At 38.7% G+C, this 25536-nt stretch overlaps 1 protein-coding gene across 1 annotated transcript; it reads left to right on the plus strand.

Moving 5' to 3' along the window:
- Positions 1 to 2823: 2823 nt before the first annotated feature.
- LLPH (LLP homolog, long-term synaptic facilitation factor) lies at positions 2824 to 8717 on the plus strand. The gene is made up of 3 exons (XM_063076106.1): positions 2824 to 2905; positions 3910 to 4121; positions 8165 to 8717. The coding sequence occupies exons 2-3, from the start codon at positions 3917 to 3919 to the stop codon at positions 8341 to 8343; spliced, it is 384 nt and encodes a 127-aa protein (XP_062932176.1). The 5' UTR covers positions 2824 to 2905; positions 3910 to 3916; the 3' UTR covers positions 8344 to 8717.
- The last annotated feature ends 16819 nt before the right edge of the window (positions 8718 to 25536 follow it).

Below are 25536 nucleotides of genomic sequence, written 5' to 3' on the forward strand. Positions count from 1 at the left end.
GTTCATCTGTCACTAAGTATATACATTTCAAAATAAAAAAATTTTTATTTTGAAAATAGTGTCTTGTGGTTTCATTTGTGTTGGTACATACAGGACGTTAGGTCAGTGTACCAGTGACCAATGAAACTTTGGCAAATTCTTCCACTGTATTAGTTTGCCAGGATTGCCATAACAAAGTATCACAGATTGGGTAGCTTAAACAACAGAAATTTATTTTCTCACAGTTCTGGAGGCTGGAAATCCAAGATGAAGGGTGTAGGCAGGGTTGGTTTCTTCTGAAGCTTCTCTCCTTGGTTTGTAGATGGCAGTCTTCTCCCTGTGTGTTCACATGGTTTTCCCTCTGTACTCGTCTGTGTCCAAACTTCCTCTTCTCATAAGGACTCCAGTCATATTGAATTAGGGCCCACCCTAATAACCTCATTTTTTCTTAATTACCTCTTTGAAGACCTATCCTCAGATATAGTCACATTCTGAGGTACTGGGGTTTAGGACTTCATTATATGAATTTGGGGGGGATATAACTCAGCCCTAACCACTCACTAAGCATCATTTCCCAGCTATTAAGTTGAAGTGTTAGTAGTATTAATTTAGCCTTCTGTGATTTTTAGATTTTTTTCTCCATCATCAATTAAATAATGAATACCCAAGTGCATGATGCAATGTAATCAAGTTTAACATAGCATAGTGGGTAAGAGCATCTAGATTAGAATCCTTGCTATGCAACTAACTGCTTATGTGGTTGTAAGTTATGTATATTTGGCAAGTTATGTATCTTTCCTTACTTAGGTCTTTTGCCTCATCTTTAAAATGGGAATAATAATAACTAATAATAATGCCAACTTTACTGGGCTATTATAAGTATTAAATGAGATAGATGCATAAACTAATTGCCTAATTAATGTCAGCTGCTGTTATTAACACGGCAGGATGGACTGAATTGTGACCAAAGACAATAAGCAAAAGCAGATTTGACATTTAAAAAATGTAAACAATGCCATTCTTTTCATTGAATTATTTTTGATTTACAAAATAGTTTTTCATAAAAATGTTAACATGTAATGAATTTATCCTTTTTAAATGACTCATACATTTTCAAAAAATTGTTTTAATTTCTGATATGATAAATATAATTATTAATAGTGTAAAGGTATCCCAAGACCAGGAAGTTCAAAAACCTTTGGTATAGAATATTATATTTTATAAATGAACCATAGTTATTCATACATTCTTCTGTCAACGCATTTGATATGATTCTTCCTTTTTTACTATCACTATGTGTCCCACTGTACACAGGTATGAGTTTGTCTAGCTAGGACAGAATTGCTAGATAAAAGGTCATGTGCAACTACAATTTTTTACATCAAGTAAAGGTGAGAATATGCAAACTACAAAAATATTAAGAAAGTGGAATTAGCAGGACTTGGACAGAGCAACAGGCAATTCAATATGCAAGGGACAAAGGAAGAACAGCTGGAGAGGTAGGAGGAAAACAGGAAAGAGCAGTATCTGAGAACTTTTGTATTTATGGAATGTAATTTTGGAGAAGAGGTGCAGTGAGCCCTGTGTACCTGCCTTTATTCTCTGCAGGCTTGAGAGCTGGCTTCAATCCACTTGATGCAATTCTGGAGACCTAGAGTGTCAGCAACCAGCTGCAGGCCTTTTTGGAGCAGCTGGGAATTAGATTGTTTTTGCTTTTTCCTCTCATCTTTGTAGAGCTTTGTCTTGAAGCCCCCCATCACCTAGGAAATGGGTAACATTTGGTAACCATCTGAATTCCAGAAATCTTCCTGTTCCTTACTAAGTGATTATGCTAATCAGGGGTTACTTGAGAGAGGTTTGACTGTAGGAGCTCCAGCCATAGTGTAGCATGCCTTTTGGTTGGGGGATAAGGAATCAGTGCACTTCCCATCAGGTGTTCAGCACTACCCACTGTACCTTTAGTTTCATAAGTTCCTTCCAGCTCTGTGAGGAACCACAGCAATGTCCAGTTTGACCCTTAAACCTTGTTCCTCCATCAGTTATTAAAGTTTCCCAAACACAGGAGTGTGGTTTCCTTTATCATTGAATATTCAGCATAGTGCCTGTCACAGAGAGCATACTTGAATGTGAGAATGAGGGAATGAATAAAGGATTTTAAAATATACTAAAGTCAATGAACTATTTCGTTAGAACTGCTTTTACACAAACTGGTGAGGAACATAAGTGAAAAAGTTTGTGTCTGGTAGGTAAGTGATCAGACATGTAAACATTCGTTGAATTGAAATAGTTTGATCATTTTACCCTTTCAACTCTTTGGGATGGAAAAGACCTGTTTTCTGTATTTAGTAACAGCTTTGAGATAACAATTGACATATAAGTTGCACATATTTAAAGTGTACAATTTGGTAAGTTTTGACATATGTGTACGTCCGTGAGACCATCACTCGGGATGGGAAAATTTACAGGCTGCAAATAAAGATGATTTCAATACGGCCTCTGGAGGAACACGTGCTCTAGGATGATTCCATTTAAGGAAATCCATGAGTACCTTGTGAAAGGTGAGGCCGGATCTAAAGGTCTCCGAGCTCCCTACCTGAAAGGAAAAGTCACCTGGCCGGGCTCACTGCTTGGGTTAGACTCGGAGCTAACTCGCCCTCATCTGGGAAGGGAGCCTACCCAGCGCCCGGCCCTCGGCCGGGACTCGTGCATTCTGCAGGACAAGCCGAGCATCCTGGTCCTCACCCACGTCACACGCAGGAAACACGTCACGCCGAGCTCCCAAAGAACCCGCCTCTCGGGGCTTTCCGAGACATTTGGGCTCCCGGCGTGCAGCTCGCCCTCCCGGGGTGGGTCTGCCCGGAAGGCGGAAGTGTGGTGACTTCCGGCCGGCGTGATCTTGCGGGGCAAGCATATTTGTGTTTCTCAGGTGAGCGCGGACCCTCCCGGGTCCTGGGGCGTAGGACCTCGATTTTGCCGCTCCGAGAGAATTTCCGTCTCAATGCTCCACCCTCTCTGGACCACGCTTGAGCTCGGGTCCGGAGATGCAGGGCTAGGGTCCCGCGTGGTGTTGGTGGCGGTCCCCCGGCTTCCTCTGCTTTTTGTGAAGTGGAGTCCTTCCTTGTTAAGGCCTGCTAAAGTTAACTTTGGTCCTCAAGGTTGTTTACCGCAACCCTTTTATCCTAGCCCTTCGAAGGGCTCAGGTTATAGACAAGGGAGCAGAGTGAGTTTATGGTTGCTGGCCTTCAAAAAATATTACCCAACTAGTTAACCACTCAACAGATGTTTATATAACCTTTACTATATGCAAAGCGCTTTGTGCACTGGGGGATCCAACGGTGAACAAGACCTACTTAGCATCTGCCTCGTGGAGTACAGTCATTAAAGAATTATAAGGAAGGCAGTGATATATTCTTAAGTTTTTAAAAGTTCACACCAAGTAACTAAAAGTTCACACTGGAGAATTTAGGGCTGGGACTGAGGGGCAGAGAGAAAGCAAGAGTGGAAATAGATAAGCTTAAAGTAGTTCGGTTGGCTTGAGGGGGTGGAAAATGAAGAAGATTGGGAAGGGGTATTTATAAAATCATTTTGTAATTTGTAAGCTGTTGCGTAAATGTAAAATAATGATACTCTTTCCATTTCTGGGGAAATTAAATTTCTGCATCTTGGTAAGGAAACTCAAAGAGATTTCAGAATTGGCTTGATTTACAGTTTGCAAGTGACCACAAATAGTTTGATTTGGTGTTCTTGTTATTTAATGGCAGTGTGTGCTACATCTGTCCTCACGTAAGTTGCACATTAAGCCATCATAAATCATGAATGGAATAAAAAGTTTTACCGTCCATTTGTTCCTGTTGGCCTGGTTTTCTAAACATTTACCTTTTTTTAGCAGTAAATATTTGCTTCTGAATGCGTATTTTTGTTAACTTGCAGGTAAAACATGGCTAAGAGCTTACGGAGTAAGTGGAAAAGGAAGATGCGTGCTGAAAAGAGAAAAAAGAATGCCCCCAAAGAGCTCAGCAGGCTTAAAAGTATTCTCAAGATAGACAGTGATGTTTTAATGAAAGACGTTCAAGAGATAGCAACTGTGGTGGAACCCAAACATTGCCAAGAGAAAATGCAATGTGTGGTGAAAGATGAAGAAGGTGAGTTTTTCTGCTTTTGTTTTTAAAAATAATTTAAAAACATTTAAAAGTTTTTAAAAATTTAAAACAGTTTTTTGTGATTCTTTTTCCTCTTTTGACTGTCCTGTACCCACCCCCACACTTGCTCCCTACAAACTTGCTACCCACATTTTTATTCTTTGGAAGACTTACAGTGCAACCAGAGAGTCTATGCTAACCTATTTTAAAGCTAGTTCATGTGTATAGGCATGTTTTGGATTATTCAGGGTGGGTCTTTTGTGCTACAGGAATAGACTATCCTAGACACACCCTGGCTCGAAGGGTACATAATTCAATCAGGGTCTAGACAGGATAGAAGATGGTCTTCATTTTACTCCTTAGAAGATCTAGTTCCCATTCTATGAGTTCTGTGCCCTTATACTATTATCCTGAAAATCACCAGGTTTTACTATATTTCATTTTGATAGATTCTAGGGACCTCTATGTCTTAATCACAGTCTAAATTTGGAGGCTGTATATAATGCTCGTTTCAGCAGAGAAAAAGGCTCGTTGGTTTTCACATCCTAATGCACCAATTTGGTAGCATACTAAATTAAGCACTCTCAACATCCAGACTCTTAAAATAGATGTATATTCAATTGGTGTCTTATGGTCAAGGGAGAGAACAGTATTCTTCAACCTTCAACTTTCCTTGAAGTTTCCTTTCCCATTCTTCAACATGACCATTTTTTATTCTTTTCTCATTCCATCCCTCTCCCATCCATACAAATAAAAATTGCAAAAAGCTTTTTACTTTAATATCTTTGAAAAATGGGGGCAATCAACCAGAAATACCCTCATCTTTTCACTACGCATGTCTATAAGAATTTGAATGTATGATCTGTTTCCCCCTCTTTTATTAATGCTCACTCAAATGCGTTTCTCCACTCGTGTTCAGAATTCTCTCCCCCTTTGCATTCTCAAGGGCTGTACTCAGACATCTGCCATATCAGTCTCATCCACTGGGTCATTTCCAACAGCCTAAGTGTGTTCTGGGATGTCCCATCTCAAACAAGAAAGAAAGAAAAATTCCTCCTTTGATTTTGCATTTCTCTCAATATGCTGCTTTATTTCAACTCTCCTTGAAACTGTTGAAACCCTTGCCTTCAGTTGCTGTCTCCATTTCCTCACATACGTGCCACTCCTGCCCATTCACACTTTTGTTGTTGAGTCAGAATTCATGTAATATAAGATTAGTCATTTTAAAGTGTACAATACATGGCATTTAGTACATTCACGACATACAATCATTACCTCTAGTTTCAAAACATTTTTTTACTCTAAAAGGAAACCCTGTACCCCTTAAGCAGTCTCTCCTAACCCTCCGCCTCTGGCAGGCACTAGTGTGCTTTTTGTCTGTATGGATTTACCTATTCTGGGTATTTCATATAAATGGAATCATACAATATGTGATCTTTTGTGCCTGGCTTCTTTCACTTACCATAATGCTTTTGAGGTTCACCCACGTTGTAGCATATATCAGTACTTCCTTTTCAAAGCTGAATTGTACATACCCACATTTTATCTGTTCATCAGTTGGTGGACTTTTGGGTTGCCTCCACTTTCTGGCTATTGTGAGTAGTGCTGCTGTGAACATTCGTGGACAAGATTTTGTCTGAATACCCATTTCCACTTCTTTTTTGGTATATACTTAATGAGTGAATTGCTGAGTCATATGGTAATTCTTTGCTTACTGTTTTCCATATCAGCCACATCATTTTACATTCCCACCACCAGTGTATGGGGGTGCCAGTTTCTTCGGGTCCTCTCCATCCATCCTAGTGGATGTGAAGTAGTATCTCATTGTGATTTTTTTTTTTTTTTTTTTTTTTTGTCATTTTTTCGTGACCGGCACTCAGCCAGTGAGTGCACTGGTCATTCCTATATAGGATCCGAACCCGCGGCGGGAGCGTCGCCGCGCTCCCAGCGCAGCACTCTACCGAGTGCGCCACGGGCTCGGCCCTCATTGTGATTTTGATTTGCATTTTCCTGAGGTCTAATGATGTTGAACATCTTGTAATATGCTTATTAATCATTTGTATTTATTCTTTGGAGGAAGGTCTATTCAAGTTTTTAGCCCATTTTAAAAATTAGGTTGTTTGTCATTTTGTTGTTGGGATGGAAGAGTTCTTTATATTCTGGACACCATATGCCCTCGTACTATGATTTCTTTAACTTTATTTTCTAGTTCTTGAACGGAGTTATTTAGTTTTATTGTTATATTTTTAACCTCCAAAAGGTTTTTTTCTTATGCTGTTCCTTTTTTCTAGCTTCCTGCTCTTAATGGGTATATATCTTCTCTGATTTCGCTGAGGGTATTAAATACGGTTTGTTTTTGAAATTTGGATCTACTCTATGCATTGTCTGTTTTCATCTTAGATTTTCTTCCCTCTCCCCCCTTCTATTCCTTTGCATTCCTTTATTTTTGTCTCTTATCTTTCATATTTGGGACTTTCTCAAATGTCTAAAAATCAGTTGTTTGTATTTCAAAATGAGGCACTAAAATGATAATTTGAAGCTGGAGAGGGGCAAGGTGTACGGGAGGGTCTATCAACTTCTAGATTTGTAGAATAATAAATAATTGGATTGGCTCCAGGAGCTTTTGTTAGGAGATTCCCTACATCAAAATCTGTAAGTCATTTTTTTTTTTTCCTCATCATCTCCAGAGAGGAATTCTCTCATCTCCTGCTTGGGGAGTGTCTGGATGCCCTCATTCTTGGAGTATTTCAGGAGGCAAATGGCGATGGGAATGAAGGTGGGAGGGTCTTCCCTTCCCAGTTAGTAATCTACCTGTTTTCGGTATGGCTCCTCATCTCTGCCCTTAAGCTCATGTTCCTCCTTATTTTTACTCTTTCAACTGCACACCCAATTTCTTAACCCACAAACCTAGTAGTCATCCTTGATCACTTTTTTTTATCCCCCATATCTAAACATTAGCAAGTCTTATTGATCATCCCTAAAATACATCAGGAATCTATCCGTTTTTCTCTGCTTTCATGTTTTCACCTTAATCCGTCATCTCTTGTCTGTACATGATAGTAACCTTTTTATTTGTCTTCAGCTTGTGCCCTTTTTGATTCATCTTCTACCTAACAACCAGTGTGCTCTTTTTAGAATATAAATCGGATTATATCACTTCCATGCTTAAATCCTTGCATCATCTTTCCATGTGCTTACCAGAGCCTACCAGGTCTTACTTAATCTGGTTCCAGTACCTTTCTAAAAAACCATTTACCACAGGCTGAAATTTTCTTTTTGTTTGTTTGCTTTTTCTCCCCTCAACAAAACATTGTAAACTCCACGAAGGCAAGGAGATATGGACCACTGTATCCCCTGAACCTAGAAGAGCACTTAAAATAATCATTCAATAACTAGTTATTAATATTATATACCAGGCACTATTCTGGGCACTGTGGAAACAATGAAGAATATCTAATATGTCAGGTAGTAAAGATAATAGAAGACCTTGTATACCATAGTAAGATCCCAGGGAGAGACATTCTTGGCATGTTCTTCACAATAGATAAAGTTGTGTTTATCACATCATGGTTGCACTGAGCTTCTTGCCAAGTCTCCTGTCAGTACAGCTGGATCTCTGGATGTTGTCTGGATAGAAGAAGTGTGGCAGCCCCAGGATGTGTCCAGATCTGTCATCACAACCTTGCTCCTGACTACTCCATCAAGTTCATTAGAAGTTCATTCTGAATTCTTTAAAATTTACTTCAAGTTCATTAGAAATGGCCAGTCATCCCTAATCAGTTTGTTTATATCAGTTCATAGATCGTGTCTTTAATTATTCAAAAACAGTTTACATCTTTCGTGGTGTAGGAAAACGTGGCAGCATGTGTCTGATTCCACTGAATTTGCTGTAAGGAGTTTTTAGAGTCTTAGTCAAAGAGCATTTCACAAATAAGGGATATTTTGCTTCTGAAGTTTCAGACGACCTTCAGTTCTCATGTTCTCAGTGCATTAATATACTTTCACAAGGTTATCATTCGTGGATGTTCTTCCATTTTTTTAATCAGATGACATGAAAATGGAGACTGATATTAAGAGAAACAAAAAGAGTCTTCTAGACCAGCATGGACAGTACCCAATATGGATGAACCAGAGGCAAAGAAAAAGGCTGAAGGCAAAGCGAGAGAAACGAAAAGGGAAAAGCAAAGCAAGAGCAGCGAAGGCAGCGAAGGGTTTGGCCTGGTAGATTTCTAAAAACTTGGAAAATGCCTTTGATTAGAATGTATACACTGATTTCAGCTCCCACCAAATGAAAACTATTTGTTTTTCATACTTTAACTTCGCTTTTTTTCTTCAATTCAAACCCAACATTACTTCTCATTTTGTTTGGGGAACATGAATAAAATATTTTCTTTGATGAATGAAAGCTATACTGATATTCTAATTGGATGCTGCCCAGTATCCAGGTATTATCAGACATCAGAATTCTGTCAAGTATTAATATGGTTATAATTGTTCTTACAACTTGGTAACTACAGTCGGTAAAGATAAATATAGTGACAAATTTGAGTGAATACAGATTTAAAGCTATTATGTAATCATATTTTAAAAATATAATATCATTGGATCTTATAAACAATACTTGTTTGAAGTTTTGATTTTGTATAATTCAGAATAAAAGATATTTTGTGTGTCGATCTTGAATTTTGATGTTTTCTTTCATATATTAAGGTTTTTCAGTACTAGAGAAGGACTGATTCTTTAGTTACATTTTTTTAGTCTTAATTTTAGGTAGGATATTAAGTTATACAAATCAGTATGCTTTTTAGGAGATTAAAACATCTCAGGTTTCTTGTGGAAACTAATGTTCTTCAGTTTTAACATTGTGTACCCTAATATAATATAATGCAGCATTTCTCAGGTGTGTTCTTCAGAATCCGTTTCTCCAGATAGATGCTTGATTTGGAAAAAAAAAAAAAAAGAAATTGTGATCACATCGATTTGGGAAATGCCACATACTTGAAGATTTACAAAAAGTATTAGCTTAGTATTAGTATAGTCTTAAAGAGATCTAGCAGTAAAGAAACCTGTTTAACTTTAACTCTGAAACTAGTTTTCTGAGAATTGAAATCTACTATTGGACATGCTGGTATAATGAAATGATTTTGAATTAAATCTGTTTTGCTACAGTTTGCTAATTTCACTCTCACTTAAATTTAGTTAAGCAATCTAAACTTAGCATTTCCTCTGAAATTTCACTGTAATCATATCTTATATGTTCACTGGAACAATCAAATATTTATTGAGTACCTACTCTGTGCCAGGGACTTTTCTGCGTGCTAAGGTCACAAGGAACAAGACAAAGCGTCCACCCTCATAGGGTGAAGAGCTGTGCATCTGCTCAGAAGAGGATGTTAACTTCACAGGAAAACCAAGTAAAAGGTGAAATATATTAGAATAAAGTCGGTCATCAGGTCAAAAACTTTGTGCTAGGCACACTGCCAGGCTTGGACGCAATATAAACAGGTAATTACCCAAATCTTTCGGGAGATATTAATCTATAAAATTTAATGCTAGTAAAATCTAGAAATTATTTTAATATAATAGGCTTTTCTCAATTTACTCAATAGTTCATTGAAAAGTTAGTGGATAACTTTAAAATATTTAAAATAAATTTTCTTAAACTAAGAAAGAAAATGTGAATTAAAAGATGGATTCATGGCCTTTGTTGCCTTTTGATACTGTTATGAATAACCCATTTGTGAGGAAATAGTAGATACTAAATGTTTATTCATGAAATAAAAAGTTGCAAACATTATGTAATTAAGCCACTGCAGTATCAGCCTAAATATATGTATTAGCTGGATTATTTGCTTTTCTTTTTTCATCACAGGAATTGTCTACATTAGTGGTATTACACACTTGGTGCTTATTTAATTTGGGCAGCATTGTCAGGTATTTTCTAACTGTATTTTCTTTAATTTGAAGTGAGAGACCAATGCCAGGGATATGTTCACGTTTTCTGTGGTTGGAACCTCTAATTTGACTCCAGTGAGCTTCCATCCAGGGCCTCTTGATATTAGGATGTTCACTTAAGTTTGTCCAATCATAAAGTTTGTCCATTCAGGATTTAACTTCAAGGTTAACAAAGTCAAAAGTCAAAACACCACCACCAAAAAACTTAATTGGGAATCATGTTCTTAAGTATCAGATGGCCTATGGAAAGTTTGCTACTGAAGAGAAATTGCTTTGTACTGTGTTGAGTAGCCTGTAAGGCACTGAATTCCCAAACTGCACTGTCAGTAAGATTCTTCCCACCTCCAAATTTTGCCAGGAAATTTAAACTGGCATTTCAAAATTAGTACAGGGGTGTGATCAGTTCTTTGTCACTTTATTCTTAAAGATTATAAATTGAGAAGTATACCACAGTCCTTTAATCTTTTAAATAATTAGCTTTTTTTTTTTTTTTTTTTAATTTGTCATTCTTTTTTTGACTGATGTTTTCCAGAGAATTGCTATAAAACCACCAGATGGAGCTAAAGCCAAGCACGAAATCATTTTTGGAATTAGATTGAGTGAGCTAAGTCACATTAGGAATTGAATATAACATTTTGTTTGTTTTTAAAGAAATTAAATTTAAATTAAAATAAGGATGTGGGTAAATCCTTATATAAAAGGGTAAAAATAAGGGTACTTCAAAAAGTTCATGGAAAGATTTGTATTATCTTTTTTTTTTTTTTTTTTTGTCGTTTTTTCGTGACCGGCACTCAGCCGGTGAGTACACCGGTCAGTCCTATATAGGATCCGAACCCGCGGCGGGAGCATTGCCGCGCTGCCAGCGCAGCACTCTATCAAGTGCGCCACGGGCTCGGCCCTGTATTATCTTTTAATTCTATTTGTGCACAAACTTTTTGAAGTACCTGCATAAGGATAATCAAAATTGCTTAAAGTATTAGATAATTTAAGTCAGCCAGCAATCCTCTGAGTTTGGTACTCATATTATCTCTACACATGGGGAAATGGAGACGTACAGGCTATGTAACTAAAATCAGGAGAGCTAGGATTCAAATTCAGGCATTCCAGCTTCAGAGCATATACTCTTAACAATGTCATTCTGCCTCTCAAGAATGTGCATACTCTTGCTAAGAGAGAAAGGCAATTTTAGAGCAGAATACTTATTTTTTGGTTTAACCCATAATGGATTGGGTTGATGTGGGATCAGATAAGGAGCAGATTTTAGTAGAGAGATGATTTATAGAATCCTCCTCAAATCTCTGGGCCTAAAACAGACTGGATTTCCCTAGGTAACACTTGTTCAGAAAGGGCTGACGAATCCAAAAGGGGAAGGTGTAGGCCATGATCAGTAGTGCCTGAGCTACTAATCAGAGAAGAAATGTGAACTGCAGTTGAAGCTCTTAGAATCTAGTGGTTTTGATCACATCTTTCTACTGTCACATTATGTAGATGTATTTCTTTTCCCACTAGTTCACATGCTTCTTTAAAAAAAAAGCACCAGTGTATGTTTGCTCATTAGGAAGTTTGGATGTTTTCAAAATTTCTATTTCTGTATCTGGGATATGTTTTTTAGGAGTTGGAGAAGAAAAAGTAAGTGGCTGTAAATGACGTGGTTCAAATATCTATAATGGACTGGTGATGACAGTGAGGAGCAGTGATGTGTAGTTTAGGCTAGTGAAATGCTAGCCACAAGATAAAATTAGGGAGAATCTAAAGAGATCTCAAGGCTATTCCTCAAGGAACTGCCAAGTTAATAAATACTACAATTGAAGTGCAGATGTTGCACTGTTGGCTAATCTTACTAGCTAAGTGACTAACTTCTGTCACCACCTGGCAGAGTGATTCAAATTTATGCCAGGCACAGAATTTAATTCTTTTTCCCTGTATTTGCCAGCGTATAAAAACACCATTGCAGCAGACACATACCAATTTTACAAGGAAATGTTTGATGGTGAGTGGAGACTGTTAAGTACTTACACTAAGTTAAAGGCTGCACTGCTGTCCTCAGGGTCCTGTTAGGCAGCCAGGAGGGCCAGGGCCAGGTTTGGGCCTGCTTACAAAATTTTACACAGTGGAATGTCAAGGGTCTTTTGCACCTATTTTTTAGAGCATGGGAAAATATAATGTCACATCCAATAAGACTCATTTGGTAGGAAGGACAATAGTAAGAATCACACAACAGCCAACATTTAGAGAATGCTTACTCTGCTAAGTGCTTTACATATTTAATGCTTAAAACAAAACTGTGGGTTCAATACTCTTATTCCTATTTTCAGATGAGGAAACAGTTTGAAGAGGTAAATGAATTTGCCCAAAGTCATGCAACTGTTAACTAGTGAGAAGGCTGTCACAGAGTACAGAATGAATAGCTATGATGGGAGGCTGCAGACAGACAGACTTTGATTCGATCTAAGGAGAAACATTCTAACTGAGATGTTGGGAGATGAAACTGGCAGCCTTGGGAGTACCACCCTGCCAGAGACTTGTGCCTCTGTGGAGAAACATTCCACTAAACTAATTTTCTCTAGACAATAATGGGGAAAAAAAAAAAAAGCCTGGGAAAAGCACAGATGTTCAAGCTAAGGCTGGACAGGCACTTGGTTGGGATGTAGCACAATGGACCCAAACATTTTACAGTTGTCCCTCAGTGTCTGTGGGGGATTGGTTCTGGGACCTCCCTCGGATACCCAAATCCATGCATGCTCAAGTCTCATAAAATGGTGTAGTGTCATATAAAATGGCACATAACCTACACATACCCTCCTGTATCCTTTAAATCATCTCTGGATTACTTATAATACCTAATACACTGTAAATGCTATGTAAATACTTGTTAAACAGTATTGTTTAGGGAATTATGACAAGGAAAAGTCTGTACATATTCAGTACAGATGCAACCATCCTTTTTTTTTTTTTCTTTCTTTTTTTCCCCCTGAATATTTTCTGTCCCCAGTTGGTTGAATTCACGAATGCAGAACCCATGGGTATGGAGGGCTGACTGTATTTGGAATTTGGGCTGAGAACTGTTAAAATCCTTTCCAGCTAAGAAATGCCTTGTAAGACGTTGTTATGTTTGAAATGTATCGTGCTTATTTTGCTCTATATAGTTTTTTGGCACTATATGATTTAGATTTAAGTATCTTTTTGGTGGAAATAACGAAATCTGAAATCTCCTTAATTTTGTTAATGTCGTTAAGTCTGGTATTCATTCCACTAAGATCCACTTTAAAGTATGGAAAAACGTTATAAACATCTGCTTTAAACAATGAATGGGGTAAAGTCCTTCAAATTTTAATTTAAAGAATGGCATTGCTTTATAATACATTAAGTTCATAATATGCAGAATGTATTTAATTTCCTAAAGCAATGAATTGTCTTGGCATTATGCTATCTTATGAAACACTTTCTTACTCTCACATTGTGTCTTTATAGTTTTCAATATCAGAAAAACCTTTAAATAGTCTTAGTTGGGTGTTGTATATCACTGTACAGTAACTTCTAGTACATATGGTATTTCTGATCCATGTAATAAAGTACATTTGTCATGTATCTTGTGATCTGCATACCTCTCAGCTGTTACTTCATAAATCTGTTCCATCAGAGAACTGCTTTGTACAGCAATGGTTGAAGCTGCTTTTAATAAACTAATATTTTGTGTCTTTTATATGTAATCAACAGGGAGTATTACAGACTTGTGCCTCTGTGGAGAAACATTCCACTAAACTAGTTTTCTCTTGACAATAATGGAAAAAAATAGCTTGGGAAAAGCACAGATGTTCAAGAACATATGTTGTTTGCTTCTAAAAGTCAGCTCAAGATCTTTTGTATTGCTCCAGATTTTAAAAAATGCTTTAGAGAAGGAACATTTTGAGATATGTGATACGGAGAAGACAGTTACAAATTTTATTGGGAGCCCAACATTGGGTGCTGTTTGTCAAAATTCTAAAATGCCTTGCCTTGCTCACGCAAAGGGGTGATGTTCTTGATAAGAGCTGTAGGCAGTTGGCCAAAGATTGGTCATTCCCACATGCTCCCCTACTCAGACATAAGCACTCTGCTCTAGTTTTAGTTTTTTTCCTGTCCCAACATCAAATTAGCATTGTCTTTACAAAAGCAGGTATTTAATAATTCAAGTAAGACGTGGTTGCTCCTATGCCCCTTTTCCCCCTTGAGTTATTGAATAGGGGCTGTTGTCTTTCTTGAGCTGTAGAGATTTGCTCAGTGAGTCAGATCTCCACAGACTAGACAATTGGTTATCGATGAATGTATAGGAAAATATTCTTGAAAAATGCTTAAGAAAAGGGAGCTATATGCCTTAGGTGAGGTTGGTATGGACGTCCTTTATAAGCCCATGAATCTTTAAGAAGAGTTGCCATAAAGAGAATGGGAACCAGCTGTTCCAAATCTCCACTGAGGAAACGGGTTTTAACTGCAACAGAAGGGATTTGGGTTAAAAGTAGAGAAGAACTTCCTGAATGGCAGTGTTATTTAAAGTCAGATATGTATTGAAAAGAGGCTGTTGAATTGTCCCTGGAGGTGAGAGAGCACTCTAGAGAAAGAAATGGAAGGGGGCAGGGAGAGAGATCAATCCCCATTTAATTGAAATGGCTTAAATGTAATTCTGTCCAGTGGTTCCGAGTCCTTCATTCTCCTTTCTCACACCCACATCTCAAGTTATGAGATTTAAAAGGTCAGAACTGAGGAATACACTTTAGTGATTAGAACCAAAGTGCTAGAGGTCCCCTAGGTCTAGAGATCCTTTCCATATATCACTCTTAACTGAAAGGATATGCTAAGGTGTGACGGATAGATGAGGAAACTGATCCATGGCTGATCTGCCACCCTTGTCAGTGTACACACTGAGCTCACAGTGCCAGGGAGGAATGTGGCATTGCAGAGCAGTTTCTGGAAAGGCAAGTGATTGGTAGGCTGAGACCACTTGGACTTGGGATGAGTCAGGGGCTGGGGAATGGGTACGGCTGCCATGTCATTGCTGGGTATGTTAGCTGACTATTTTAACCAGGAAATCTCCAGCAAGACCAAAGAGTTGCAGATCAAACTGGGCACCTGGAATTCCAGGAAGCAGAGACTGAGAGGACAGAAAAAACGGACCCTTTCCTTTTTCTCCCCTCCTGTTTGTCTCTTCCCTGCCCCCATCCATGCTCCCCTCTCACCTTCCTTTTCTTTGCATCCCTTTACTTTTAGTCTTTCTTCTTCGGTCTATTTTGCTTATGTGTTGCTTTTTATTGTTTTTTGGAAATAAAAACTCAAAACTGTGAGTCAGACATGTTTAAAAGTCCCACCAAACTTACTTATAAGTGCTTTTTGTTTATGAATGACCCCTAGCATTTTTCTTTGTAGCCCAGTGGCCATGCTAGAAATAGGTCTTCTTGCTTCTGTGCTGTTTCTCTTCATCATTTTGTCTTTCTCTCTCTAACTCCACATTCCCCACTTCTTTCCTTTCTGAATTGGCCTCCTCTGTGTGGGTATTACTTTAATTTCTTCCTTGGGCTCAAATCACTACCCTTCTTGCATTCTCTCTCTACCTCACCGCTTGCTCTTCCCCTTCCACCTCTGTCTCTCCACTTGTTTTTTCTTACTCTTCCTTTTTACCCTCATCTCCTAGCATTAAGTGGGTGCAATATGAACAGAAAAATATGCTTCAGTACAAGGAGAGCCAAGTGGCTGGCTTTTGTAAATAAAGTTTTATTAGCATGTAGCCATGCCCACTTGTTCACATATTGACTATGGCTGCTTTTGTGATACAAAGGTAGAGTTGGTAGTTGTGACAGAGATTCTCCTATGGACCGCAAACAATCTGGCCTTTTAAGAAAAAGTGTGCTGACTCCTCCTTTAAAATATTTTCTATTTTTATTAAATAAAAACTTTTGTTCTTTATTTGCAAATTCAGATGAGTTGGATCTGTTTTTTGTCTACATTCTGTTGCATTTTATATTTGGAAATTCCCTCCAAATTTCTCATTTGAAGGTAGTTGTCTCCAAAAGAAAAAAGACAATTAAGCTCACCCTTACTATCAGAGCAAGGCGGGTGACACCAAAAGTCGTCCTTTGTGGTGTGTTAGTGTGGTTTAGATGTCTTCCCCACCTGCCACCTCCAACTGGGCTTCTTTTTATCTTTGGATTAAAGGAAAAGAAGATAGTTCCATTGTAAAGCTTTTCACAAATCTCCTAGCTAATTTTTCCTTGAAGTCTACAAACCATTTTTGAAAATGTTAAATGCTGGAGAAAAGACTCTATTTGAATTTAGTATGGCACCTAGAATACCGCCACATGTAAAGGCATTCCAATTTAGTTTAATTTGGTGGGTGGTCTAGCTGGAAATGTTTTACACAAATACACTTACAGGTTGGTTTCATTAACATGAAATTACTATCGACTAAAATAGTCATAGCATTTAAAGCTGGAAAATGTTTTAGAGATCACCTATTTTAACCTCGTGGGTTTTAACAGGTGAGGAAACTGAGGCCGATTTTCCAAAGATGTCACTAGTTCGTGGCAGAGCCCCTGAGCCCAGGTCTTCGTATTCTCATACCAATCTTTTTCTAAACCGTGAATCGGTGACAGCTAGCTACACAAATGGTAACATTCTGACTAATGTCAAAATTAATTGTCTTCTCTCTAAAAAGAGGGGCAGCTAAATGAAGCTGTGGTCTATTTCTGCTGTAGTTAATAACCCAACCTTTCCCTTTGATGGTTGGGCCTCTTTGCTCACAGGTGGTATAATATCCCTTAGCTGAAACAAAACAAAACAACAATAACAAACCTCCCCTCTTCTCCTGTGTCCCCTACCCCAGCCCTGTGCAAGTCCAGATTACTCTTCCTTCTAATTCGTCTCTTGTAGTTGTCAATTTCTTCTTTTTATAACTTTTATTATTTTTATTCATAAAAGTAACACATGTATATTGTAGAAAATTTTAAAAACCCAGCAAAGTCTAAATGAAATAATACCATTTGTTAATCTAACCTCCAGAGAATGTGTAGCGGTGTGTATATTTTCATAATTGTTTTAACACTGTATAATTTTATATCCCGCTTTCTTAATTTTATATCATGAGACTTTTTCCCATGCTGCTGGAAATTCTTTAAGAGTGTTGTTCAAAAAGTTCCGTCATACTCTGTCTTGTATATAAACTGTACATTTTCTTATTTGCCTATTTGTGGACATTTAATTTTTTTCTGAAATATATTTTTGCTATTAAAATACTAATTTGTAATATTAATGGCTGTATACATAAATGTAATCCTTATCTAATTATATTCTTGTGGAAGAGTGCTAGAAGAGAATGAATTTTTCTTAAAAAGACTTCTGATCCATGTCACCAAACTGATTTCCTGAGAGGCTGAAACAATTAATAATCCTTCTAGAAGTGTGCGAGTGCCTGTCTGGGGCACCCTGGAAGGCTTGCTGTAAATTAAACCTTTTCAAATGTTCCTTTCAGTATGTCACTATCCTGCTAGGAAGCCTCCCATGGCTGCAAGACCAAACCTAGTCCTCTTAGCGTACTCTCTTCCATTTCTTCACTTCCAGTGGATTTCCCAACCACTGTGATCTGGCATCTGTCCCATCTGTCTGCCTGGAGGCATCAAGGAAACAGCCCTGGACTGGACAAAGTGTCAGGAAACTAGAGTTCAAATCCCAGTCCCGCCACTTACTAGTATGTGACTTTGGACAAGGAGCTTAATTTTTTTGAGCCTGTTTCCTCGGTTTTAAAATGGAAGTAAAAAAACAGACCTTGATTTGTGAGGCTCCCGTGAGATAATATATGTAAAAAATGTTTTAAATCTGCGGAGCACTGTGTAAACGTTAGCGGGTATGTTGTTATTGAGACTACTCTTGGGGACAGTGTGGTAGCTATCAGTGTTGTCCACCAACTATTTCTGATTCACTTGCTCACGCCCTCATTTGGATGTGGCCACATGCATATGAGTGAATGCGGCATGTGCACGTAAGGGGTGGAATCTGCTGACAGCTGGCCTTCCTCAGCAGCTTCCCTGTCCTCTCTCCCCGTGCAGGGCAATGCTGCAGATGGTCGTCGCTCTGTGAGCCTGGGTCCTAGAGAGAAAACATCAATGTGGGGAGGAATCCCCAGTCAACCAGTGACGGGCATGTATTTTGAGCAAGAGTGAGACTTTGTTTTTTTAAAGCCCGAGATCTTGGGGTTGTTCCTTACTGCACTCTAACCTTGTGGTTAAGAGCCTCATCTCGGTCTTTCTTCCTCTGTGGCATTTGATATCGTTGACATTCTTGAAACCCTCTTTTCCTTTGACTTGGCGTCAGAGGAAAGCTCTAGGTGTCCCCCCCTCCATCCTGAGTTCTCCTCATCACCTCCATCGTGCTCCCTTCATTGCCCACTTCAATGTGATGTGTATAAGACAAGCTTCTGCCCTGTCATCTCCTTCTGGCATATGCTTATCGCTGCCAACTCGGTTTACTCTCACGGCTGTAAATACCATGTCTCTTTAACCCTGTGTCTGGAAAAGGAGTCCAGCTTGAGGATCACTGGGCTCCCCCTTTTTATGCCTTGAGGGCAGGGACTGCCTCTGGAATAGTCTGCTGCCGGCTCTTCCTCTCACCTAGCTGCGAGAGACTTACCTCTCTGCCTCCAATTCCACATCTACTACATGGGGAGAACTGTAGTTTCTATTGCATAGGTGGCTGTGGGGAATAAATAAGAAAAGGCATGTAAAACACTTCCAGGGCCTTGCACATGTAATTACTGTAAATGGTGATGGTTGTGCTGTTACACGTCTTACCTTCCTCCCTCTCTCCGCACGTTCCTCCTGCATCTTCTGATAAGTTATGCATAGAAATTGAAACCTCATATTAAATGCTGGTTGTAGGTCTATCATCATATTAATGACTAATACCAGGAGTGAAAAGTTGACACCTCACCCTGAAGAGACTTTGTACAGTGTGCGCTTTGTTTTTTACTGGATTATTGCCTTTAGGTGAGTCAGGTACTTCTAGATTCTCACACTTATCTCCACGATCCTGAAAGAAACCTGACTTAGGAAAATCTGCTCTACCCACACTCAGCAATTGCTTTTCCACGCACACTCCAGGGCTATCACTGCTTCCTGGGCATCTTGGCTTCCACTGTTTTTTTTCTTAAGAATATATATATTTTTTAAAGGTGGTGAAATATACAAACACAAAACTTACCATTCTAATCATTTTTAAGTGTACAATTCGATGGTTTTAAGCGCATTCACAATGTTGTGCAACCATCACCCCTATCTGTTTCCACAACTTTTTTTTATCATCTCAAACAGAAACTCTGTATCCATTAAACAATACCCCCACAAGCCTCAATAACTGTACTTCTGCTTACTATCTCTAAATATGACTCACTAGTTACTTCACATAAATGGAATCATATAATATTTGTCCTTCCGTGTCTGGCTTCTTTCAATTAGCACAATGTTTTCAAGGTTCATCCGTGTTGTTGCATGTATAGTCCTTCATTCCTTTTTAAGGCTGAGTAATATTTCCTTTCATGTGTATACCACATTTTGTTTAAACCAGTCACCTGTTGATGGACACTTAGTTTATTCCCTGAGAGTATCTTAAGGCCCGTGGTGCTGGCTCATCCAAGCTTTCCATTCTGAGACAACCTTCCCTTCCCCAGACTCCTTTTTTGTATACACTTTGTCTACCTCAAAGTCATGAATGGAGTGACAAAAATATTGGGGGTGGAGGTTGGAAAGGAGTAAAGGAAGAGTTCAGAGTCTATATGGATATGATAGTGATAAATTTTTATTTTTGCCAAAGAAAATGAATGATTTTTAAAAATACTCTTGAGAGCTTGTTTGGAGGTTCTAGCAGGGGAGTGCAGCTACTCGTATACCCTTACCGAAGAATGGTCCTCTCCTCTATCGGGGAAGGCTGTCCTCTTCAACTGAGTGCAGCTTCAGGAGGGACGCACATGGAGCGGTAGGGAGGAAGGCGACACCGGCCTAGCCAGCCAGATTGGCCAAATCAACCCTGGCGATCAACAGGGTGACAGATGTCACAGCCAGATTGCCCTCACAACCTAAAAATACTCTTGATAAACAATTATAATCATGATAGGCTTCATGGTTTTTTTGGTAGCTGATTTCATGTGTTTTCAATACTTTTCAACTGCTACAAATAGCTTTTTTCATTTGGAAAGTTGGTGGAGGTAGACACAAAGAGACCCTCTATGCTGCACTTATGCTTACTTGTGACACCTGTTATTTCATCTGGTGATTTAGCTTTTATATTTTGAGGGGTTGGGTATTTCATATCTTTGGACTTCATTTTAAGTTTCTTCAGGGAGGAGACCATTCAATGGTTTGATACATCCAGTATTAAAATCAGATAAAGAGCATACATGTTTTAAAGGACTTGATGCATATTTGGCACTTCTTAAAATGTTTCCTTTTACTTTGTTTCTTCCAGCATCATTCAACAAAATATCGTGAAGATAGTCATGCTATAGTTCATTAATAAAAAATTGGTTAATCTATACATTCCAGCTTTCCAAAATGTCCACTATTTTTTTTTTTTAATATTTGACTCTGGAGTATTTCAAGTCTTCATCTTCCCTTATAATCACTGACATGTTAACTATGATATGCAGTACTGATCTTGAGCTATAACACAAAGTTATCAATTTGCATCAATCCTACAGACAGAAAAAAAATTTCAGGGGCAGAGAATGAACTTTTTCCTTACCAAATTTTATCTTTCTCTGTGGGTCTGTGCTACTGTGTATGGCTGGTTTACATAGTAAAATATTTTATTGTGTGCTTATTGTAGTATCTTGACTCCCTGAGATATACCAAGGACAAATGTGATCTTAGTATTATATTTTGTTTTACAGGTTTATGTCCTAACCTAAATAGATATTTTGAGTTGCAACTTTGTTTCCTTTCTAAATGTGTTAATAAAATGCTTGCCTTAAGATTGGCTTAACTCCAGAATCTGATATGGTCATGCTTCAAGTAAGTGATAAAACTTGTGACAGTACAGCACTTGGAGATCTTCGGATGCATCCTAACTATCCAAGTGGGGAAACTCTCTGTTCCTTATAGAGTTAAATTAAGGTCAGACTTGGTTTCCGACACGAAGTTCAGATGTATTGGCAGATCCCCGTGCTTGCATTTATTATACTGTAATTTGGGGCTTAAAGAGTTATATCCAGTCCATCCCCAACATCTGGATAGTGTTTATAACGATCACATTTGATCCTAATGTAATTTTGTTGGGGAATTCGCTAGAATTCCTCTCTTGGCTACATTACAACTGAACATGAGATCTGCTAAAATATTACCAAAAAAACTAGTGAATATCCATAGAGAATACAAAAATAGATAGATTTCAGCCCCTCCCCTCTCTTCCCCCACCACACTAGCCACTAATCCATCATATTCATCTATCAGGGCTTTCTTGTCTCCATTGATACAATGGGGGTGACACTTTAACAGCAGCCAACATTTGTCAAAGGTTTTAAACCATGAAAAGCAGAGCAGGCACGAAGGTCTTTCAGGAATGATTACTGTGCATGTGCGACCACAATGGTAGTGTCATAGACTCAACTGATGGGGATGACATGAGCTTGATAGTGATTTTTCCTTTCATTTTGATTTAGATGCTATTCCTTAGGGATAAGAAGACAATTTGGAGAGTAGAGCCAAAGGATTGGTTCTAACCACCCTCCCCCCATCAATGGAAGCCCCAAATGAATCAAACTGAACCTTTTAAGGGCTGTAAAGGGAACCTTTAATTATGTGAGATTGACAAGGGAAACATTCGGAAAGTTTGGCAATGTAGTTTCAGGACCTCCCAGCCCTGCCAGCAGAAATATTATTAACATATTTCATGTAATTTTTACATAGCTATGTACCCTTCCCATGAAATAATTTTACATTCAGAAAGAGACAGATGGGAAGAGAAAAAGACAGATAGGGAAGGACAGAGACTGTAACAGTCTTTAGAGAGGGAAAATTATTTCATTAAATCTAAAGAGCATATGCTTTTCTGATGTGTAGCACATGCAAGTCTATGCAAATTATTTAATAGCAGTGCACTCAGAGTAATTTCCATTTCCTCCCTAGCTTGTGATGGGAATATTCCTTTTAATCAGATTAGATGACGTTCTCCGCAAACTTTTGGGGGTTTCAACTTAATTTACCATGCTAAGTAGTTAGTGTAATTTGAAATAAAGCAATCAGTGTGCTGAAAGAATGAAGCCAAACCTCGTTTCTGTCTTTGAGATGAGGGGCTGGCTGGCTGTGTGAGTCCCACAGGACTTCTTTCTCCTCTCTTGCTCCCAGCACCCTGGCCCTCAGCAGAGTTTCCAATGGCCAGTTGTGTTGTTTTGATGGCACCTAATCAGATCTGTTTCCCATCCACGGAGCTTGCATGTGACACACTGCATTCCATTAGGTCTCCCCTGACTGTCACGATTTATGGTGCTGCCTCAAGCAATGATGGAAGAATGAATTCACACTCCTTAAAAACTTTTTCACCTGGGGAGGTCATGGACCCCTGAAGGGGTCTTTAAAATGGTCTGAAGGGGCCCTGCAGATCCATTCTAGAGGTTCTGGGGAATGGGAGCAACATTCATTCTAATACCACGGATGGGCAAGAGTTGCCAAGGAAAGTCCTAGCAGGGAAGAAGCCATGAGGACACACACCTGAAGGAAGGGACAGCTACCGACCAAAGGTGCCCGTGTTGCAGGAGTAGTGCTGGCCCTCGGCAAACTGTGAAGCTTGTTTCGGGGTGTTGCTCACAGTTGTGCAGGCTGTGTGTTACACAATCCCAGGGGGTCCATTGTCTTGTAGTCATGGGGCAATGTGTACATTAATACCTACAATTTTCTGGCAGATGGCAGTAAAGGGTCTTGAGGAAAGAGTTCTAAAGTAGCATCAAGTTACAGCTGGATGGGCTCCCCTTTCACGGTCTTCTGTTTTATGGGTGGTGGTGTTTGGGGAAAGGGAAGATTTTAATTGCTTAAATTAATTCCCTGCAAAGTGATAGCAGATGAGGTTTAAATATCATCTATATTAAGGCTGTTAGGGATATACTAGCCACCAAGATATAAAAGAGAGAAATTTAATGGTGAAATTTCATTTACTAAGACAAGGAGAAAAGTTTTTTTGTTTTTTGTTTTTTCCTTTTCTTTTCAATTTTCTTCAAGACTACCTTCCCCGCAAGGCAAGGCCTCAGCCAGGATTTTGGTGTTGAGGTACCGAGATCTGCTCCCAGGATCCTGTGGCTGAGGGAGGCACTTACCGGAGGTTTGTTCATAACCTTTGGATGTAACAGAGATGGAAAAGAGCAGGCTGTACTTAATTGACTCTTTAAAAATATTAAGGACATCATATAAGCAAAGCAGGCCCCTTCCTATATGCAGGGAGAAAACTGGGCTGTGGTTTTCTGAGTGCCTGCTGTGTCTTTCCATTTACTTTTTTCATTAATCCCTGAGGCAATTCTTTAAGGTGGTTATCATTTTCCCTCTTCTATAGAGAAGAGGATGGGTAGTCAGGGAAGTTAAGGGACCTACAGGAAGTCTCCTAGTTAGCAGGTCGATTCAAATCTTAACCAGTCTGACCCAGAACTTAACCTCATGTCAGCAGAGTGAACTACCATGTGACTGCTAAAAATGGTACAAAAGTAGACTTCTTAATTATTTTGTGTTTTTGTTGTTGTTGAATAGGTAAAATATGTACATGATAAATTTAAATACACAGTCACAAATAGGTTTCTTTTTCCATACTTCATTCTTCAGATACCCTCCCACAAGCAGCCATAGTTATAGTTTCCCATGTATTCTTTCAGAAATATTCTGTGCTTTTTATAAGTATGTACATATGTATTCTTTTTTCTACTCACATAAATAGTAGTTCACTAAATGTACTGTTGTGTCTGTCTTTTTTCACTTAATAATGTATCTTAGAAGCAAGCTAAATCATTCTTTTTAACAGCTTCAGAGTTAGAAATACTTTCCATTGTATGTATGTACCATAATTTTATTCACTGAAATTGATTTTGTAGCTGATATATTTATTTAAATGCAATTAATGAACCTTACAGAGGTTATTTTGTCAAATGACCATATTCCTGTCAATGTAGCCAGCCTTTTAAAACTTGCTGATAAACAAATGTCTCAAAACTTGAATAAGTATATGGCCTCCCAGAGTGACTTACTACTAGATATGTTTTTGAAAAATTTTGTTTTGTGCTTTTAAAATATATTGCCATTACTAACAGGCATGCGCAAGCACACACACACAAAAACACCCACCATGTGAACTAGAATTAAAGGTTACCCAAGAGAGATAACAGGGTCTCAAGATGTTCAAGAAAAGTAAGCAATACTCATAGGATCCTTGTGTCTCTTTTACAGTAGTTAGAAATGGAACATAGTCCATGGTCTGTCTAAACCTCAACTCAACTCCTTCGGAGTAGGATGAGAATTGGATCCATGAGAGAAAGAGAAGGAAATAACAAAAGAGGGAGTCTATAATCTCTATAGATGAAGAGGGAAATTCCTTTCTAATCCAGTAAATTTCAAGCTCTTTTAGATAGAAAAAGTTATTTCATGGCTAATGTGAATTCTGTTCTGCTTTCTATGTTGACACCTTATTTAGATGAATCACAACTCTAAGAGTACTCAGGAGTTTCCCCCAAAAGATGGAACTTATATCCCATTAACTTTGTATACTCCCCAGAAGCTAAAGAGAGCTTGAGAGAGAGAGCGAAAGAGAGAGAGAGAGAGAGAGAGAGAGAGAGAGTGAGCGTGCACACGAGAGATAACGCAGCGATTATTCTTCCAATATCCACCTACATTTAAGGCCAGGCCCTGCCAGGAATTTCCAATATGTCAGTGGGACATCCATGATGATGAGACTTTCAAATATTTCATGTAGTTTTTTTCTTTTATAATATGTTCTCTATTCAAATGGCAAATCTATTGAAGTATCTATTAAGTATGCATATTTATTCAATATTTCCGTTACAGTACTTTTATTACCACATTTGTGCTATTAACTGAATATTGCCCAATTTCCAGACCTCTATCCAATCTTTTGCAAGCAGCCATTAGATCTGGCAGACCAGGGATCCAGAGGCTGTCATCCTCCAGCACCAGCTGTCTCGATTGCTCCTCCCTATGCCATGTATACTCATACCACATTGCGTTCTTTCTCCACACTCATCTCTTCCCCCCTTTATCTTAAGGCTGTACTGTAAGCCTCTGGAAGTTGGAAGCCCTTTGCATTTTCTGGTTGCAAAGGACCTCAGCAATAATGATTTGAAAGCACAGGGGCAGAGAGTGACCTCCACTTAACTTGAAGCAGAAGCTGCCAGAATGGGGGAGCTACATGTGAGACAGTGAACGGATGGCATGAGCTGAATTACATAGATTTGTGAAGT

This window comes from Cynocephalus volans, chromosome 12 (assembly GCF_027409185.1).
Source record: "Cynocephalus volans isolate mCynVol1 chromosome 12, mCynVol1.pri, whole genome shotgun sequence".
In the NCBI taxonomy this organism is placed as follows: Eukaryota; Metazoa; Chordata; class Mammalia; order Dermoptera; family Cynocephalidae; genus Cynocephalus; species Cynocephalus volans.

Excerpts from the sequence above, each read along its gene's own strand:
- LLPH (XM_063076106.1), top strand. The coding sequence starts at position 3,917 with ATGGCTAAGAGCTTACGGAGTAAGTGGAAAAGGAAGATGCGTGCTGAA. Across the intron at positions 4,122-8,164 it reads TGTGGTGAAAGATGAAGAAG|ATGACATGAAAATGGAGACT; the intron begins GTGAGTTTTTCT and ends TTTTTTAATCAG.